This window comes from Anarrhichthys ocellatus, unplaced genomic scaffold (assembly GCF_004355925.1).
Source record: "Anarrhichthys ocellatus isolate YVR2014 unplaced genomic scaffold, GSC_Weel_1.0 scaffold53, whole genome shotgun sequence".
Lineage (NCBI taxonomy): Eukaryota > Metazoa > Chordata > Actinopteri > Perciformes > Anarhichadidae > Anarrhichthys > Anarrhichthys ocellatus.
The window spans coordinates 643,088-660,635 of NW_022280083.1; the positions used below are offsets into that span (position 1 = coordinate 643,088).

The 17,548-nt window shown below is 41.4% G+C and overlaps 1 protein-coding gene across 1 annotated transcript in view; it reads left to right on the forward strand.

The window, feature by feature from the left end:
* adamts3 (ADAM metallopeptidase with thrombospondin type 1 motif, 3) overlaps positions 1-16,346 on the forward strand; it is a 120,690-nt gene extending 104,344 nt beyond the window's left edge. The window contains exons 19-22 of the mRNA XM_031870549.1: positions 564-696; positions 9,782-9,989; positions 11,737-11,854; positions 14,364-16,346. Coding sequence (XP_031726409.1) covers positions 564-696; positions 9,782-9,989; positions 11,737-11,854; positions 14,364-14,833 — 929 coding nt within the window. The 3' untranslated portion in view covers positions 14,834-16,346. The remainder of the gene's footprint in view (positions 1-563; positions 697-9,781; positions 9,990-11,736; positions 11,855-14,363) is intronic.
* The last annotated feature ends 1,202 nt before the right edge of the window (positions 16,347-17,548 follow it).

Consider the following 17,548-nt stretch of genomic DNA (forward strand, 5'->3'; position numbering starts at 1 on the left):
ATGTGCACTTGCATGTATTTGATGAGTACGTTGTTGGATGACGGTGCGCTCTGCGTCGACTCCTCCGGGAGTCGGGACGATGCAGCGGTCCCGTTGAAGTAAATGAGAAGCGCGTATTTTAATGCATTGTGTTAAAGGCTAAAGTCAGAGAAAAAATACATTAGACATCTTTCTGGTTGTTTCTAGACCGGTAGAAAAGCTAAGTCTATGTGTCCTCATAAACACACACACACACCTCTGATAGACACAGAGAACATAATAATATTCTTCCAGTTTAAATCATTTTACGAGACTGCTTGAGTCAATTGATGCCATCTTTGATACTTGTTTCAATACTTCAAAAAGTAATAATGCTTTTCTTTGATTTTACAAATGTTAAATGTTAACCGTGTCTAAACACAAGTCAGGTTTGACTAAAATGGGCAAAGTTTAAATCAGGAACTCTCTGGAGAATGAAGAATATTGATTGAATTATACTTCATAGTTTTCTTTAGATTTTCACTGTGTCTTGTTTTATGGATTACACAAAGATGTTCATGCTGAAGTCGTCGCTTCCTTCACAGGGTTTCAGTACACCAAGTATGGTTGTCGAAAGAAAGGGGACACCAAGATGGTCCATCGGGGATACTGCGACGCCAGCAAGAAGCCGAAACCCATCCGCAGAATGTGCAACCTGCAGGACTGCACACAGCCTCAGTGAGTACAGACTCCACCACGTCTCACAGCAAAGTGCTGATCATAGATTCAAACTGAGATTTAGCTGCAGTCTATTAAGATAAAACGTGTTAAAATGCTTCTGTCAGCATGAGTTGAATATGAATTAGCCTCTCTTCCACTGTAGTGTGTGTGGTAGAGAGTCGGAATAGTGAGAAAATAAGTTTCTAACACCTACAAATCTGTTTTATCAAGATGGAAACTGGCTTACTGGGATTTATGAGCACTTTGTGTTTTGTCTCGTAACTCTTGAGGTGTAAAAGCAATTCCTTTTAGATAATCCAGCAAATTAAATACAAAGAAAAATCAAAGTACTACATCATATTAATGCACACGCATATAGACACGACCATGAAGGAGTCCTGCTCACCGATGTGCAACATTGCCCACAATAGCGTTATCAACCCCAAAATATAAACGGATAGGTACCAAACTATAAGCAACGAAGTCGTTGTCAAATGCATATGGTCTCATGGTGAACAGTTTATTATTATATCACCATTACAAAACCTAAACAGGTTTCACACATTCTCCAAAAAGTGGCATATCATCGTTTCTCTACCTCACAAAAACCTTAAAAACTCTGATAAAGACATGCAACAGTGGAAACTGTTTGGAAAAAAGTGGGCACTTAAAAAAACACATGTAGCAGGTTGTTTGATGAACCATCTGTCAATCAAACTCTTACCATAGCCAGTTGAGAGAAGAGTGGTGCTTGGTGCGTACGCTGACTTACCGATCTTAAACGCATTACTTGAAGCCTGACGAGGTTGATTTTCATGTGGTCTGTGATCTCCCAATCCTTGCGTGATCTCGTGACGTTGCGATAATCCAGCTGCCGTGCGAGGTGAAGACAACTGGTGCTGCAGCAGAACGAGAACTGTAAGTTCGGGGTCATGAAGTGGAACTCATTTTTGCAATTTCACACAAGTCACCCTTGAGCTAAGCCTTTAACAGACTGATTTGATTCAGAGATGCAGGTTAAAATGTTGTTCTCCAGCGACTCTGTACTTCCATAAATATGTTGGGCTTGTGAGAGAGATTAAAGTAGAATAATTAGAATTAAAGCAACGGGAGGCCAAGATGTCCTCACTTTCACACCCTGTTCACACATGCCTCCTCAAAGTAGCAGGTCATTATTCTGCCCAGATTAAACAGTGATTTTCTACCGTTGCTGTACAACGAACTAGTTACCAAAAGATGTTTTTCCACTCTTCATTTTCAAGTCGCATTAGCTCGTTAAGATGAAATCATATTACAGAGGGAAACTGTTAACAGCAATAATCATTTTTGAAGTTATTTGGGAATACCCAGAAACTCTACATCTCACAATTCCCATAATGCATTTCCACAGCATCGCTCATTAGACCCTCATTGCCTTCACCTGTTAAATCACATCTCAGTTAACATTTTGAAACCATTGTTCAGAGCCAGCCCCTTTAATATGATTTATTATTAAAACAACAAACTTATGCAAATAATGTGTTTTGTTTCCCCGATCTCTGAATATGAATGTTGATATTGTTGCCCTGAAGAGCTGCTAACCCTCAGTGTTTAATTAGTTTGGATTTTAATGTGAGTTTTTGGTGTCCCATGACAAATTAAATGCTGAGATTTTCCCACCCTGATAATAATTGAGGGTCTCGAGGCAAGGTAGGCAACTGCCTGAGGCCCCTCATTAAACAGGGCCCCACACACCTACAGTAGAGATTTATTATGATGTTTAGCTGTGAAAATAGTTGCTACTAAATTACTCATTGTTCCCCAAAATAACAAAAATACGCAACTCAGCTGTATATCCTACTACCTATTGTGTGCTTCTACTTCAGAGGAAAACATTTTCGTACTACATTGACTTGATGAAGAAATGTTATTGGTTATGTTGCAGATTCAGAATCAGAAAATATAACAATTAAATGATAATGCATTATTATTCATTAAACTATCCAGCGTCATCTTAGTATTGAAAGCTCCAGCTTGAACAGACTTTAAGGACCTTTAAGTACATTGTGCTTATAATGCCTCTCGTTTACTCTTGAAGTAATCATTTAAATGATTTGATGGACGGTATTGATCATAGTTTTGCTTCAGTACTTTTTCTACCACTGCTAATACCAACGATCCCGTCAGAAACATCAGTGAAATACAGTAAGCGGAGGTCGTTTCCAAATAGGCATATTAATAATAATAATAATACATTTTATTTGTTTTTATTCACTTTAAAAGTTACTTAAAGGCACTTTACATGGTAAAGACAGAAACAATAAAGGCAATAACAATATAAACAAGGCAGAGAGACGACATAACAGTAAGAAACAAAAAGATACAGAACTAGCATCACAGATCCAGGTCTGTATTTCTTTGAGGCAGTTGGTGATGGTGGAGATGTAGAGCTGCGTGTCGTCAGCATAGCAGTGGAAGTGGAGACCAATGGTGGTGTACAATGTTACCAAGGGGGAGCAGGTAGAAGATGAGGAGGAGGGGGCCGAGTACCGACCCTTGGGGGACACCTTGAGAGACTGGGGCTGTGTCAGACTTGAACTTGATTGATACTAATGAACTGTTGGCGGCCGGAGAGGTATGATTTGAACCAATAGAGGGCTGTGCCAGTAATGTGGAGGGAGGACTCGAGACGGGGGAGGAGGATGGAGCGGTTGATGGTGTCAAAGGCTGCACTGAGGTCACACCGGTGAAATATACTCTGCTTCGGGAAGTGAAGATGAGTTTGGTTGTAGAGTGAACTGCAGTTATTGAGCCTGACGTCTGCCCGAGCAGAGCACTTTTTGCGTAATTATCCAAAGTTAATTAATACTGGACATGTCTGGTGTCTGAACTGCACCACATTTAACAAAAGCACTCCTTTGGTTTCCCAGCAATACACCAGCTGAGCGTGAAGTACATCGGATGAGCCGTTCTCCAGATATGCAAAGGAGACAGACACACAGACGGAGATTCCTCACTGTATAGTTAGTGTGAACAACTCTTAACGTAATGGATTCATTAATTCAGTGTTAAGTAGTTCAGATATATTCAGCAGCTATTCCCCTCTGTGCTGCAATTTAGCAGCAGCATTAATTGGGAGTTAAGCTTGTCTCTTAATGTTACTTTTACAACGTCTTTTAGTGACACGACAGATTCAAACCCTCGGAGATCGAGCCAAAGCCGATAAATCTCTAAGCACAGTATTGATTTACACTGTGTAGCCTCAAGTCTGCTGCGCCTGGAGCCGGGGCAGGTCTACTTTCTGTCAATGTATCCCTTCAGTGTGACTTCTTAGGACTGCAATGAGTTGTGACATGAGGGTCCTGTTTTAAATTCGGCCCCAATAATTTAAAAGCGATGGCAACTGGATGAGAGGCGAGATAACGGGAGTGAAAAACAGCATCTCTGGGTGAAAACTATCTTAAGCCGTGTATAGCAGCTGAGCTGGAAACAGCAGCAGGAGTGTGAAAGTAAAAGAAAAAGAAATGTGAGAAAATGAATGTGTCGTCTGAGGTGACGGAGTCTGAATGCAGGGCCGTGACAGAAAAGGCCTGCAGGTGAAAGAAATGGATGCTTCAGCTGAACTGCAGCCAAAATCATCCACCCAAAGCGGCTTCTGTTTAATCAGGCAACTTCATTACTTGGAGATGATGCAACGTAACATGTTGAAGACCTCACATAGTGAGCTAATGTTTACCCGCCGGCTGTTCTGTTGAGCTTTAAACCAAAAAGCGAGCGATGTAAAGCTGCTGTGATCGGACGCTGGATGAAGCATTCACTCCCTGCTGTTGGTTGTGTTTCTCTCTTAATTAAGGTCTGATTGACTTCTTTTTGGGATGCTCTCCATTTAGACAAAAAAGTAAATAACTCAAGGGTAGGACTCTGTCTGTTTCCTTTTCACAGAGTGTAGAAAAAGTTGGATACAAAAACAACCATGCCTTGTGCATCTTAATGGACAAGCTTAACTTTAAAAGTAGTGTGCATGAGACTCTTTTGCCTTTTAGCAGCCAGCTGCAGGGCTCTAGAGACTGAAATATCCCAGAAGCTATTAAGTTGGATCGCCATGACATATTGTCCAGACGTTCAGGGTCCCCAGAGGATGAATCGCACAGACTTCAATGATCCCCCTGAGTATTCTTTTAGAGCCACCAGCAGCTCAAACTGCTTCATCAACTGGACGAATTGGCACAAAATGTGGCACATTGGCCTCCAGACGGTGACGTGTGTGGTGACACCCATTTAAGTGAAATATCTCCACAACTATGGGATGGATTGCCATGAAATTTGTTACAGACATTCCTGTTCCTCTGAGGATGAATTGTAAAAAAAAAACGTACGTGATTCCTCAGTGTCTCATTCAGCGCCATCATCAGGTTATTTGTCCAACACTTTGCAGGTATTTGGTCATAAATCACCTCTAATGACTCTCCCATCAGCCTTAGCTTGTGTTTTATGCTAAATAAAGAATGTTACCAAGCTAAGACTCTAAACTAAGATGATGAACATTATACTGTATCTGCTAAACATCAGCATGTTAAGATTGTCCTGTTAGCATGTTAGCTCACAGCTGCTAGCATGGCTGTAGACTCTTCAGGACAACACACAGTATGACACACAGGGATATACTGGGACTGAAATTCACACAGAGACTTTGAGATGGTGACACGATCATCTGGTGGGTGCGAGACAAAAAAACATATTTTTTAATTTTTTAACATGAATATAGTTTTTGTGGTATAAAGAGAATCCAGTGAAATTATAAAATTGACAAATGAAATCTCTATGACCAGGTTAGGCCTGGAGCAGATCGGCCGTTCGGGATTCTTTCTGAACTTCCCGAAGGTCAGTCCACTTCACCATGAACCCACGTCAGAGCACCAGCACCAATTGTTTTCATACATGGACCCGCACGCCGCTGGAGAGTTGAATATGCATCATCACGTGTGTTCTGGATAGTTCATCTACGGAATTTTCCAACATGTCAGCCACCTGGTGACAGTTTGAGGATTGTGGTCTTGGCCAAGTTTTAAAAGACTTTGCTTACAGAAGGGGAATGCACTGCATTTCTTTCCCCCCCCCCCCCCCCACAGAAACATTGGGAAGTAAAAGCTAGTATTTTGGTGCAGATCCAATAATTTTCAACATCAAGAGAGGGCGCATTTTTGCTGTAATAATAATGTTTTTTATGTTCCAATGAACTCCTTTAGTTACTCGAATGGGAGAAAGAAAAAGGTTGGTGTATCGCTATGGCCACTTTTAGGCAGATCTGACCACATAAAACATTTCTAAATATTTTCCTGTTATTGAAGTATAATAAAAGATGAAGAGGATTGGAGGTCTCTGAGGACATTTATTTTCTACCTTTCCTTTGGTGTCTGAGTTGGTCAGTGTGAGGAGACAGACCTTTGAAAATTAAAGGCAAATTCCCTCAATAGCTGGCCGGCTTTTCTTTTCATCATCGCTGGACTCGAGACCTTTGCTTCGTGACTTGACCGGTCTCTCATCCTTTAGTTCAGGAAAAGACTGAAATTTTCGAGCAAAATTGAGAAGATTCTGGCAGAAGAGATGAGAAATGTCAAGGAGGAAATTTGGGAGAGTGTGCCTGAAAAAGATAAGATTACAGTACCGGCGATGTAGAGCAATATCAGGCAGTGAGGTGGAAGGAAAGATGGATATTATGACAGTACATTTGATAGAAACGAGATTAGAAAAAGTGTGTCATTTAAAAGGTGGACTAAAACTTGATATAGTCAGTTTGTGGGGGGAGCTGGAGGAGGAGATCACAGTGGCCTGAAAGAGAGGGGATAAAACTCTGCATAAATAATGTCGCAGATAGTCAAATTATAGCTGATAGTTTCACAGGGAACCTCCTGAAACTGGCCCAAAATGTGGGCCGTCTACGACGATCAGGCTTCAGTATGTTTGTGCTGGTGAAGTTTCTCTCACATTCGTACGGTTTCACTCAGACCGTCACTCTGATAACTTAGAATCTGAGCATCCGAAGATTGAAATCCTTAATCCGGCTAGAAGATTTTGCAAAAAATGTACACTAGAAGTGTATTGTAAAAAAGTGGCCTTAAAGTGTGTAAAGAGTCTATTTACATCTATTTATCTCTGCAAGGAGATAATGAGATCTGCCATGTGTGTGTGTGAGTGAGTGTGCATGTGGGTGAATCTCTGTGTCTGTCCATGGCTAACCCTGCAGACTGCTGCACCAAACTGTTGTTCAAGGACCTCCCCTGGTAAGCAGTGACACACTTTCTCCAAACACCTTTTAATGCCTTGATACTGCCATTGTTTGACTGTTGAATCCACACTCGCTGAATCCTCACTGACTACTCTTAACTGGCCCCCAGGCGATAGGGGCCGCAAGTGATAACACAGCTGAGTGCATCCTCTCCGCTCGGCTGCTGCTCTGCGGCAAGAGACACACAAAGAAATCGCCCAAAAGCCTTTTTTACTTTACTTTTAAATGGCAGCTTTCTATATTGAGCAGTGTGTCTGCACTTTATATGATGTGCGTAGCTTCATGTTCCTCTTTGCTGATGAATGAGTCTCAACTTCTCTGAGAAGTTTGGAAATAGTCTGTTTGCATTCAAAGCGCTCAGGCTTTGTGATTAGCAAACACCTCACTGCTGCATGCTAATTCTATGTAGCAGTAGAAGTAGAATAGTAAGTAATTACTATCCAAAGACAAAGAATGGTGCTTTCAAAGCTGTTCGCGCCTGCTCCTGAATCCCACACTCGATTCTTTGCTGCCCTGCAAAGAAGCCTGAATTCATCTCTAATCATTGTACGTGCTTTGTTCACTGCATTCAAAAGTCTCATATTATTCACCGCCTCAACAGCCTGGATGTCACTGCAGGTCTGTTAACATTGTGAGGGAGTGTTTCTTCTCAAGATTTCAGAAACCATAAAAGTACAAGATACAAAAGTGAAGGGGAAAAAAGCAACATGGAACCCACAAGTACCTCTGAGTGAATAGAGGTGTTTCTTCTGCATAGTATATCTTCAGTTTGACTTTTAAATCTTCACCACAATCCTCCAAGTTCTCATTTAGTTATAATTCCAAACCATATCAGCCATTTTTAGTGTTTATTCTGCTGCTAGATAATCCAAAAAGCAGCTTGTGGAGGACCCAGGGAGAAGCATGCCTGGTGTTTGCCCCAGTCTGTTAGGGAATTGAATTGAAGGATGGAGGTCTGATCAGAGGTTTGGTGGAGGAGATTATCTGTCTGTGTGATGGCTTTACATATTCAGACCTGGAGATCAATCCGCCTCTCACCACACAGCAACGCGGAGAGATTACCGGGTTAGTGAGATGAATCTGTGTTCAACCCTGAGGTTTCTGTCTCGCAGAGATTGCTCACTTTAAACTGGACGAGATGGAGCTCTCGGCTTTAACTGAAACTACAAACTTATCAAGGAGGCAGATCGATACAAATTGATTTGAAGGCATGTTTATGTTTCCTCACAGCAAAACGTTTGGTTGCTTGTTAGAGCTGCAACGATTAGTTGACTAGTTGACATTTTTCAAGCAAAGATATCTAACATTTGCTGCTATTATACTGAATATATTTGGGTTTTGGACTGTTGGGTGAGCAAAGTAAAACATTTAATGACATCAACTTGGGCTCTGGGAAATTGTAATTAACAGAGCAATTAAGCAAGAAAATAATAAGCAAATTAATCAATTTGGCAAAGTCTCCCATGAATGAATCGGACCTCAGCCTCTTTGTTTTGGAAATGAAAACAGTTTTTGCCCTCTGATATCCAAACACACATCTCTTCCTGTCTCTCTCCATATTGCTGTGTTAGATAACTACGTTCAATAAACGGTAAAATGGGGTTTCATGTGACGGGTATGACGTCTAACCTCTCCTTTAATTGGATGTTTTTTTTGTAAACGCCCCTCAGCGCTGGGGGAGTCGTCACACGTTTTAAACCGTTTTGCAGCGAGAAAAAGACGCAATGCAAAAATACTCGGATACAGATTTTTTAAACATATTTGTCACATAACAATAGATAAATGACCAGAGGGGAAACAGAATTAAAACTGGAAAAATGTATTTCTACAGCCATGCTAGCATAGCAGGCTATCGGCTACCTAGACACTGCAGCCCTTTGCGCTAAATGCTAACATCGGCATGCTAACATGCTCACAGTGAAACATGATGTTTAGCACCATGGTCACCATCTAAGTTAACATACTAGCATTTCCGATGGGAATGAAAATATACGGGACAATTTGAAACATTTGACCTGGTGGTGGCACGACGTGTAAAGTCAGTGGGTCTCCAATCTTCCAATTACCCTGAGGGGAACATGGATGTCAGAACCAAAGTACACGCCAATCCATCCAATAGATGTTGAGACTGCAGTATCAGAGGCGATTTGATGTGAGATAAAGTGCTGCAGGCAGCTGGATGACTTTAAGTGTATTTGTTGAACACAACAACATTCAAATGCTTCTGTGCAGCACTGGTGGAGATATCTTCCCTGCTGTGGGGACAGAGAGATCAGAGGACGGAGCACTTAACTTGTTTCATGAAACTGTTCTTCGCAGTGACTAATTTGCATTTTATTTGTTCATTGAATCATGAATTTGAGGACCTGAGAGTCCAAAGAGAGGCTCTGTTTATTCTTTTGGAATGAAGATGTTATTAACTCGTTGATTAACTGAGCTCTTGTCGCCACAGCTGATTGTGATCTTGTGTTCAGGGCTCATTCGCTCCAAGTGAGGCGTCGGCTGTGTTTGTTCGGATTGATTCCTGCTCTTTAGAACGGATGCATCGAACAAATAAGAGCAGAACTCATGATTTAAAAAAAAAATCACAGCAGACATTTTACTGCAGAATGAGAACTTTAACTTTTGATACTTTAAGTACATTTTACAAAGCACTTTTACTCACGTAGGATTATGGATGTAGGACTTTTACTTCCAGTAGAGTCATTTAAAAGCTAAATACTTCTTCCCCCTTAAAAAAAAGTGTATTGGCACTCTTGTACACATTTTGGTGTTTTTACATAATCAGCTAGATCTTCTTCATATCCCCAAGTAATATCTACTCTTTGTTTCATCCAGATGGATCTCGGAGGACTGGGAGCATTGCACCAAAACCTGCGGCAGCCTGGGCTTTCAGATCCGGACCGTTCGCTGCATGCAGTGCCTCAACGATGGCACCAACCGCTCCGTCCACAGCAAGTACTGCAGCGGGGAGAAGCCAGAGAGCCGGAGGCCCTGCAACAGAGTGTCATGTCCTGCACAGTGGAGGACCGGAGCCTGGTCAGAGGTTCAGTACCCACATGATCTATTTGAGAGGGAGAGATGACTCTAATATTAGGATCACTTAGCCACAGATCAATGTGATTGATTTTATGTTTAGTGTCATCTTGCATCCAATTAACTGTCATCTTACTTGCTGCATGCTCGCAATTTTTATGCAGTGTTGCAACACCATTAATGTGCGTGATGTTATTTCTCGACGATATCATGTATAAAGTGAAAAGTGAGCCATCTGATATTTAATTTAGGGCAGTGTCATATCTCATTGGAAAACACGTCAGTTTTAGTTCTCCAATTTCACCAAATGAGACCTTTGAAGCTATCAAAAAATCCAATGAATCAGACGTCCTGCTGTGTGGTGGAGAGCATAAAAGAGCTAATAAGAAGCAATTATTCATGACAGCAGCTGGTGTGAGTTGGTTAGTTTCAGATTTTTTGATATGGCCCATCTGTATGTTGGAATATAGCTGTTTATATGTATGTATACATCCATATGTGTGCACATAATAGTTGAGTAATTTATTTTTATGAAGTAGATGATTGTGACATGTATTCTTGATAAATGATAAGGTAATACAATAAATGAATCGTGAAAATTATCATTTTTTCGCTTCTTGTAGGGTTTGAACTGTATTCATTTTTCTTGCATCAGTCACAAATCTCCTTTGGGCTACAGCTGCACATCATTAACCAGCGTTAGCACTTCTATGCTACGCTAGCGAATAATGACCTACCCGGCTTTACAGGAGCAGTGTTCCTTAATCTCATCGTCTTCTGCCTCAATCTCACAGTGATGTGCTGGTTTACTTTTACACTGTGATCTGTAGCTTTAGCTCTTTAACCTGTTTTCACTGCTGACTCAGTTTGACTTCCTGGAACGCATGTTGTAGACCCTCCTGTCTGATTCTCTCTGAAATCCTTTTTTGTTTTTCCAAAAATTTGATAACATTTTAGCAGGGAGTCCAGTTAGTGACAGTGTGGGCTCCATGGAAGCTCCGAAGGGTCATTTCCCCAGACACGATTTGGGTATTCTTCAAATATCATCGCTGTCGTAATGTGCATTTTGAAGCTGCCTGATTGAGATATAAAACAGAAAACCATAATAAAAAGCAAATAGAGTGAATTGTGAAGTGATTTTTAGGGGCCGGTTAAGAGGAGTAAGAGAGGAGTCAGCTGGCAGTATAAAACAGGCAGTAAAAGGTGTTTTGAGAAAGTGTGAGTCACCTCAACCACAAGAGGTCCTTGAGCCTGCAGCCATGACTGGCCTCCCAAAATATTATGCAGTTTCCTGCAGCAGAATGCAAGATTAGCTGTGGACAGACACAGAGGTGACACACGGACACACGGAACCGATTGCATGATCCTCCTGGCGGAGATCAAACTAAAGTTGAAATGCCCCTTCTCAGACAAACTCCTCAGCCATGTTCACAAAATACCATCCAGAAAAAGTAAAAGAAACAGGCAAAGGATGCTTTGTTTTCAGAGTAAGAGATAGATTTCATTCCCTGCAGATTCCCCTTTGAGGAATCCAGTCTGAAAAGGGGACAAAGGAAAGTCTCCATGCTGATGCTGTTGCCAGGTCTGCTGTGCAGCGAGACAGTTTGATTGTAGGTGGAGATTGAACTTCAACTCGGCTTGTTATCCCTCCCAGTTGGTTTGACTTTTACTGCTGCCTGTGTGACATGACTCCACTTCAAAAAACCGTGATATTCAGCTGCATGTGAGTGAGTTCCTGTAACTGCGCTCTTCCACAGTGCTCTGTGACCTGCGGAGAGGGGATGGAGAGGCGTCTGGTCACATGCCGAATCGGAGATCAATGTAACGGAGAGAAACCGGAAACTGTGAGGTTTTGCAGACCGGGACCCTGCCACGGTGAGCATGTCGTTCATTAAGAGCTGAAGGAAAACAAATACCTACTCTAGTACTTTCTAGAATAGGTATTCTGCAGTTCCTACAGATCAACATATCTCAGCACATTCTCTCCTTCTTCACAATGGTGATCATCAAACTATTCCTTCAAAACAAGAAAATAAATAATAGTTTACTTCTGAAAGCTATTGTTGCAGGTTTTCCTCCTTAACTACAAATCATGTATCGTCCCAACCTTCCATCCTTCAGTTTCCATTCATTTCCACACGGCATTGAAATCAATTGGCAGACCCTCAAAACTTACCAGAGTTGCACGATTCATCACAGTAAATGCCAAGTCTGCATTAATTAGTTTTAAAGTTCTATTGTTGGGTCCTTGATGAAGTTCATAATCAGATTTCTTAAGATATTCTGCCCTTCAGCTCACAACAACAACACAACGGCTGCTTCTGTGATGAATTACTCATTCGTGCAGGTTTCATGACAAACAGAAATGAATGGAAAACAACTAGTGCCTGGAAGGAAGAAAAAATACATATGTACATATTATACAAATGTATAACAGCAGCATAGTTTGCAGAATAGTCATCGGTATAGTATGTGTTTATTTGTAGTGAAGGGACTGACACATGCAGAGTCTCTCTGGTCAACAGAGAGACTGTAACCTTTGAAAAAAACAAAAACAGAAAAACACAATCTTCCTCTTACAAATAAAATGTTGGATTCATTCGCTTCAAACACATTAGTTGAGTACATAGGGGAGTTGTTTAGGGAATTTAAGATAAATATTTCTGTGTACACTTCGCAATTTTAAGACTCATGACTGAATGAATGATCGGCCGTTCGCCGATGATGCTGATCAGCTGGGAACCGTCCGCTTGTGATCGTCAGCTGACTGATCGGTGAATGCCTACTTTAAGCAGCTGACTCGAGTCATTAATTATGGAATTATGCTGTAATTGCCCCTTTTTGCCACAGGGGCTGCTGTTTAAAGAATAAATCAGAATCAGCTTTAAATACAGCTGAATGACATAGTCCTGCTTCAACAGCTCAGTTTATCCTTCTACAATCTTTCCTCGCATTCATTTGAAAAGAAGAGCATCTTCTGTTGATGGTCAGTTAAAATGCTTCATTCTCAAATATCAACGTATACCAATTACTTCATTGAACTCTTCCCATGAAGCATAAATGCCAAGCTGAGTTGCAGCAGAGATAAAAGGATAGATTCGGATGAAGATGTAAAAAACACACTGTTTTCTGCAGTGCTTCAAAGCACATAACGTCCATCTCATATTGATCTGCACTTTATGTTGCCGCTGTAGGATGTTACTGCTCAAGAGCTTTAATGTGGCATTCTGAATATACGGCGAGTAATGATTAAACCACTTCAATACATTCATACCTGTTGTGTATATTGACTGACTGCACTGAGCGTATACTGATGATATGGACCGTTGACGTCCTGAAGCACATTTAGGCCGTAACGAGTGGAAAGAAAAAGAGAAGCAGGATTTTGAAACGGCTCAAATGAAAATTGAAAGTCAGAAACTTTTCCCAACATTTTAGGCTATGCACTAATTGTTAATTATAACTTACTCATTTTAGTAAGTTTACACAATGTAAAACTACACAATTGTCACAGTGAACTGTTTTGTTCTGGTACTTTATGATCACAGAACAACATTCTTCAGTCTGCACACTGCAACTGACGAACAGAGTCCCAGTTTGTGCCTCTCAACCTTTTAGAGACTCCTCTAACATTCTGGATGATAATACATTCTGTCTACTACGATATGATCAAATCTTGTGTGGATTAGGAGTCACAGTCTACAAATTATACAACATTTTTCTTTTCAACCAATTGGTTAGAAAAGTCTTTGAGGATTCTGTAAATACCCTCAGAACATTTGTAGGCCATTTTTCAAACATCTGTAGGTATTTATCTTTTAGAGATACGGATGCTTATGAATGTTTTTAATCTAAATTGAAACGCTGATACGCGATGGGCACAAACTGAGGCCAACTCAAAACCTGCATAGATTAGTATGTACAGCATTATGGAAGTGAGACACAGTTTTATGCTAGCTAGCGTGAGGCTCGATGGCCAGAACATTTATCGTGCCTTGGAAACATCGGCGGTGGCTATGGAGGAGGTTAACATCCAGAATTTAACCACTAAATATCAAACAAATCTGAAACTATTGGGACAGCCCTGATGAAGCTGCCAACGGTTCACAAGGTTTAAGACTGGATCTGTTAACCCCTCACATTGACAGATAATCTGGGCTGAACATCGATACCGACCAAAGGTCCAGACCAGATTTCTACACCCAATTATGATATGTAAAAGATGTTTTTGGTTTTTCTTATGGCACAAACACTTGGCCCTCAGTCTCTGATTAAACCTGCACCACTTCTTCTCATGTGATCTCCTTCCAAGGCCGTCTCTCAGAGCTTTTCACCGCTGTGTGACGCGCACCGACTTAACGTTGAATGCCTTTTTGCCTTTCAGATGAGCCGTGTAACGGGGACAAATCCATCTTCTGCCAAATGGAGGTGCTAGCGCGATACTGCTCTATTCCGGGCTACAACAAACTGTGCTGCGACTCGTGCAGCAAGCGCGGCGGAGCTCTGTCTCTGTTCTCGGAGGCGGCCGAGATCGAGGAGCACGTTCGCTTCGGATCGGCCTCCCAGCTGCTTGAGACGCTGACGGCTTCTGCAGCGGCCAACGCCACTCGCGGCGGCAAACGAGGCCCCGGCAAAGGCGACGTCGCGAGACACGCCGCCACCCCCGCCCTGCTGAAGAAAACCCCACCAAATATCACGGCGGCACCCCGGCGGGTCCCGCGACACATGGGCCTCACTGGCAGGAAACTGCCCGCGATGGCGCCATCTCCCCCAGAAGACTCCACAGAGGGTCAGAGGTCGAGCAGCTCGACAGATAGTCGGCAGCCTACAGCGTACTCTGAAGTGGAGAGATGAGAGTGAGGCCCTTCCCCTTCAGGACTCGTAATGTACAGCAGCTTCATCCTGAGTCTTCTCATGCCAGAAACACCACAGAGATACAAACCGAGAGAAAGAAAGAAAAGTGCTGGTTCACTTTGTTTTTTTTAGTTTTGTTTTGAATTTCCCGTCCCTTCCGCCCCTCATGTTGACTTTTAAAATGAAATCTCACAGGGAGCTCCCAGAGCATATTGTGACTCAAACAGCCGTGTTGCTTTGCTTTCATACATTTGATTGAGAGGAAAAAATAATACAATGCATTCAAACTAAAGGGGGCAAGTGGTCCGAAAACAAGTCAAATCCGTGTCAAATGAAAAGCTTAATGAATCACTTTATCAAATAGGTAAATAACAGGTAAATATAAAAAAATGGCATCTAATTAACTACACTGATCCTAAACTTTTAACGGTAGATGTCACAAAGAAATTGTTGCCTAATTCCAACCAAACCTTTTGATCCCAACGCCTCTTGTAGCTTTCTTTGACGTCGCCTGCAGCGTTAGGTGCAGTTGGGTGTCTGTATTTCCCCTCTGCTTGGTCTTTTCTCTGGCCTGGGGATTTAATGATTTAATAAGGTTCTGCAGAGCTTTGCAGCGGGCCTTCTGGCAAATCCTCAGCAGACGGCAAAATGTCAACAGGTGCAGTCATTAGAGCCGATTCAATTTGGGAAAATGTATGCAGACTGCAGAGATCGAACGCAGGATAGAAATAGACACAGGAATTGGTGCAGAAGTACACCGTTACATTCACCGTGATGTTGTTCTTTATCTAAATCCCAGATGCTTTGGATTTGATTAACATTGCAAAACCACATGTTGCAGCTGATGAAACACCTCGATGTCAAATTTCGTTGACTCTCACCTTTTGAGCTGGGTGGGATGTTTGATTGGCTTTGAATTTGAAGTGGAAAATGATGGGCAAAAAGTTTGGAAGATCATCTCATGCAGCTGAAAATCCCCTTTTTTACTTGAACGTTACAAAATGCCATTTTTCTTGCCAAAAGGATGTAGGTGTGAAGCTTGACTTGCAAAGAATTAAACCTGTCCCAGTATTTGAGGAGTCAAAACACAACAAAAACACCAGACTTTATATGGCCGCTAATGGAAAGTGGCCAAACCAGTGAAAGCCGTTCGGAAAATGGTTTTAGTTGTATAGATTTTTATATATAACCAGCAATGTCTGTTAAATGGCGCTCTACAGGTTCTGTAGAAAATGGGTATTTATAAAGGTTCCTGTAAATACTGTACATGAAAATATCAGTATTATTTTAAGAAGCTGAGGATACTTTCAAAAACCATTTTAACCAATTATAATAAAATATATTATTATTAATATCTAAATGTTTACAGTTTCAGCAGCGGTGTTAAATGGACTTTAATAATGCACCATCTCGCTCTAAATGCTTCTTCTCTGGGGAATGTTTGAAGAAAATAGTTCCACATTTTAAGAAGTACGCTTCTTTGCTCTCTTGCCAGGAGTTAGATTTGAAGATTAATACCACTTTCACATCTGTAAGCTAAATATGAAAGCATCAGCCTGGAGACATTTAGCTTAGCTTAGCATAAAGACTGGAAGCAGGGGGAAACAGCTATCCTGGCTCTGTCCAAAGTACGCCCACCAAGCTCACTAAGTGATGTATAATATATCGTTAGTTTAATCCCTACAAAAAATGTAGTGTAAAAAACGACACAAAGATTTTGTTTGCTTTGGACAGAGCCAGGCTATCGGTTTAGCTAAGCTAAGCTAAATATCTCCCGGCTGTCATGTTTTAACATGCAGACATGAGAGTGGTTTCAATCTTCTCTAACTTTTAGAAAGAAAGTAAATAAGCTCATCTCCCAAAATGTTAAAACTATTCCTTAAGAAAGCATCTTATACATGTTAATTCACCCCAGACTTTACTTTACCTTTGTATGGTGCTAGCCATCCACCTTTTTAACTCTTTGCATTGCTCTCCTTGTGAAAGTTTTTGCTCAGAAAGGTTGAAGTTGTTACGTCAAAGGAGGGAACTAAGTAGGGAACGTTCCTAAAACGGTAAGTTAAATACAGCCGGTGCTTGTTCAGCTTGAAAAAAAACAAAAAAAAAAGTGAAAATGTCACCATGCAACTGAAATGTGTTTGGAAATTTCTACTTTGATGTGACCATGAAAGTGCAAATGCTCATCTTGAAAATGCTGTTCAGTGTTGAATTTGCAGGTTCTTTCCTACAGTGACATTTACTGTTTGAATTTCAACTCACTTAAAGCTGCATTGAGCGTTTTCTGACCACTAGGGGGCAGAAAGACTCCCAAACAAACTCACAGTTGCATATTTACAGATCCAGCATGAAAGAGAGCAACATGAGCGTCCCATTGAATCAAGTTTCTGTCCACTTGATGAATAGAAATCCAACATTCACTCTCCATTTAGTTCCATTTTGGTCTCTACTAACGCCTGAGGGAAATATGTGATAATCTGTTAACATCTTTAGCCTCTAAATGTTCCACTTTTCTAACCAGCTTGCCTATTTCAGCTCTCTGCAGTTTGGTGCTAACATACATGCAGCTGTTAGCTTTTAGCTGGGGGAGCTGACGAGAGCAAAGCAGATGTGCTAAAAGCAGTGCAGCGCTAAAAGCAGTGCAGCGTTTACTCTCGGGGGGTTCAGCACCCTTTCACAGTACAAATTGGATTAAATTTTAATATCAAAAAAACTCGC